At 58.0% G+C, this 2,798-nt stretch overlaps 1 protein-coding gene across 1 annotated transcript; it reads left to right on the plus strand.

Moving 5' to 3' along the window:
* The first annotated feature begins 380 nt into the window (after positions 1-380).
* Positions 381-2,258, plus strand: LOC130837178 (sorting nexin-18-like). The gene has a single exon (XM_057710016.1). It carries the CDS (start codon positions 381-383, stop codon positions 2,256-2,258), a length of 1,878 nt encoding a protein of 625 aa, XP_057565999.1.
* Positions 2,259-2,798: the final 540 nt, after the last annotated feature.

Genomic DNA, 2,798 nt, shown 5'->3' on the forward strand with positions numbered 1-2,798 from the left:
TAAAAGCCCCCAAATGCTGTTCTAATAAAATGTAATTGCGGGTATTGCATTGAATTGAAATAGGCTTTGCAGGTCTCGGACATCTGCTCTACGTTTTCTCCCCTGGCCAGGTGCCCCCTGGTATCTTTCATGCAGTTGACCGATATTGAACGCATTACTCTACATCAGAAACTGAGGTGGGCTCCGCCCCCGACCCGCGGCCGCGGCCCAGCGCTGCAGTGGGCGCTGCAAGCAGAGCGGCGGAGTGCGCGACAGCGGGCCGGGCCCGGGAGTGTGCGCCGCCTTCCGGACTCCTCTCGGCGCGCTAGGTCGCGGGCACCGTCGCGGGCCCCTCGGGCGGGCGCCGGGAGTCTGGGGCAGCGCGCCGAGGCTCCGGGACCATGCCGCGGAGCGTCCGGGCGCTGTACGGCTTCAAGGCAGAGAACCCCGGCGAGATGTCGCTGCGGGAGCACGAGGTGCTGAGCTTGTGCAGCGAGCAGGACTTCGAGGGCTGGCTCGAGGGGATCAACAGCCGCGGCGATCGCGGCCTCTTCCCGGCCTCGTACGTGCAGGTGATCCCGGTGCCCGAGCCGGGCCCGGCAGGCGACGGCGGCCCGGGCGCCCCGGCCCGCTACGCCAACGTGCTGCCCTGCGTCCACGAGCCCCGGCCCGCCGGGCCGCGCGCCTCCTTCAAGCCGCCCCCCGACCACTGCCCGCCGCCGCTGCAACCGCAGCAGGTGCCGCCGCCGAGCCCCTTGCAGCCGCCGGGCGCGGGCTTCCCGTGTGGCAGAGGCTGCCTGCAGCCGTCACCGCAGAACCTCCACGGCGGCGGCTGCCAGGCCAGCCAGGGCAACGATGAGGACTGGGACGACAAGTGGGACGACAAGTGGGACGACAGCTCCACGGCGGTCACGCTGGACAGCGGCGCGTACCCGGACCAAGACTGCGGGGCTTCAGGGGGCGGCGGCGCTGCCGGTCGCTACCGCCTGTCCACGCGCCCCGACTCGTCGCTGGGCTCCCGCGGCGGCCCGGCGCCCCCGCAGCCTTACCCGTCGGGAACCAAGAGCTCGGCCACCATGAGCCGCAACCTCAACCGCTTCTCCACCTTCGTCAAGTCGGGCGGGGAGGCCTTTGTGCTGGGCGAGGCGTCGGGCTTCGTGAAGGACGGGGACAAGCTGTGCGTGGTGCTGGGGCCTTACGGCCCCGAGTGGCAGGAGAACCCCTACCCCTTCCAGTGCACCATCGACGACCCCATCAGGCAGACCAAGTTCAAGGGCATGAAGAGCTACATCTCCTACAAGCTGGTGCCCACGCACACGCAGGTACCGGTGCACCGGCGCTACAAGCACTTCGACTGGCTGTATGCACGCCTGGCCGAGAAGTTCCCCGTCATCTCGGTGCCCCACCTGCCCGAGAAGCAGGCCATCGGCCGCTTCGAGGAGGACTTCATCTCCAAGCGCAGGAAGGGCCTGATCTGGTGGATGAACCACATGGCCAGCCACCCGGTGCTGGCGCAGTGTGACGTCTTCCAGCACTTCCTGACCTGCCCCAGCAGCACCGATGAGAAGGCCTGGAAACAGGGCAAGAGGAAGGCCGAGAAGGATGAGATGGTGGGCGCCAACTTCTTCCTGACCCTGAGCACGCCCCCTGCCGTCGCCCTTGACCTGCAGGAGGTGGAGAGCATGATTGACGACTTCAAGTGCTTCACTAAGAAGATGGACGACAGTGCGCTGCAGCTCAACCACACGGCCAGTGAGTTCGCGTGCAAGCAGGTGACGGGCTTCAAGAAAGAGTATCAGAAGGTGGGCCAGTCCCTCCGCAGCCTCAGCCAGGCCTTTGAGCTGGACCAGCGGGCCTTCTCGGCGGGTCTGAGCCAGGCTATCGCCTTCACCGGAGATGTTTACGACGCCATTGGCGAACTCTTTGCCGAGCAGCCCAGGCAGGACCTGGACCCCATCATGGACCTGTTAGCGCTGTATCAGGGGCACCTGGCCAACTTTCCCGACATCATCCACATTCAGAAAGGAGCTCTTACCAAAGTAAAGGAGAGTTGGCGATACGTGGAAGAAGGGAAGATGGAGGTCCAAAATGCTGATGACCTTCAGGATCGCTGTAACACTATTTCTTTTGCCACTTTGGCTGAAATTCACCACTTCCATCAAATTCGAGTAAGAGACTTTAAATCACAGATGCAGCATTTCTTACAACAACAAATAATATTTTTCCAAAAAGTGACCCAGAAGTTGGAAGAGGCTCTTCACAAGTATGATAGTGTTTAATGACTGGTCTTTGGATTGTGAACTTTTTTTCAGTTCAAGATAGAATAATTTCTACAGCAGAATGAAAACTGCTATCAAGAGCTGTTGCCAACTATCAGTAGTGGTACAAGGATGGTTTTATGTTCAACTAAAACTGGGCTGAATATATAATTATGTAGGAAAGATGAAGTTAATGTGGTTATATAATAGAAACAGTACTACACATTGTAACTAAATTATACTATGTAAATGATTATACTATTTGCCTTATTGCTTTTTGAAGTGTGGGTATTTTAGTGCATACTTGGTAGACCTCAAAACCCATGAAGGGTCTCAAGGAAGCTGGCTGGTTAAAAGTGTACTGTGGATGCCTTTTTATTCTCGTAGATTGGGATTACCTAAATTCAACCTATTCTCTGTTTACAAACTCCAACTAGAGCAGCTATGAGACTTTGTGCCTTTAGAATTTTGGTTTTTTATTTTTCCAACCCAACCGCCTGTTAAAGTAACCACAACTTTTCTGATTGAAAGAGTGAAAGGCCAGTGCACATGACAAACTGC

Source organism: Hippopotamus amphibius, chromosome 1, assembly GCF_030028045.1.
Source record: "Hippopotamus amphibius kiboko isolate mHipAmp2 chromosome 1, mHipAmp2.hap2, whole genome shotgun sequence".
NCBI lineage: Eukaryota > Metazoa > Chordata > Mammalia > Artiodactyla > Hippopotamidae > Hippopotamus > Hippopotamus amphibius.

Excerpts from the sequence above, each read along its gene's own strand:
- LOC130837178 (XM_057710016.1), top strand. The coding sequence starts at position 381 with ATGCCGCGGAGCGTCCGGGCGCTGTACGGCTTCAAGGCAGAGAACCCC.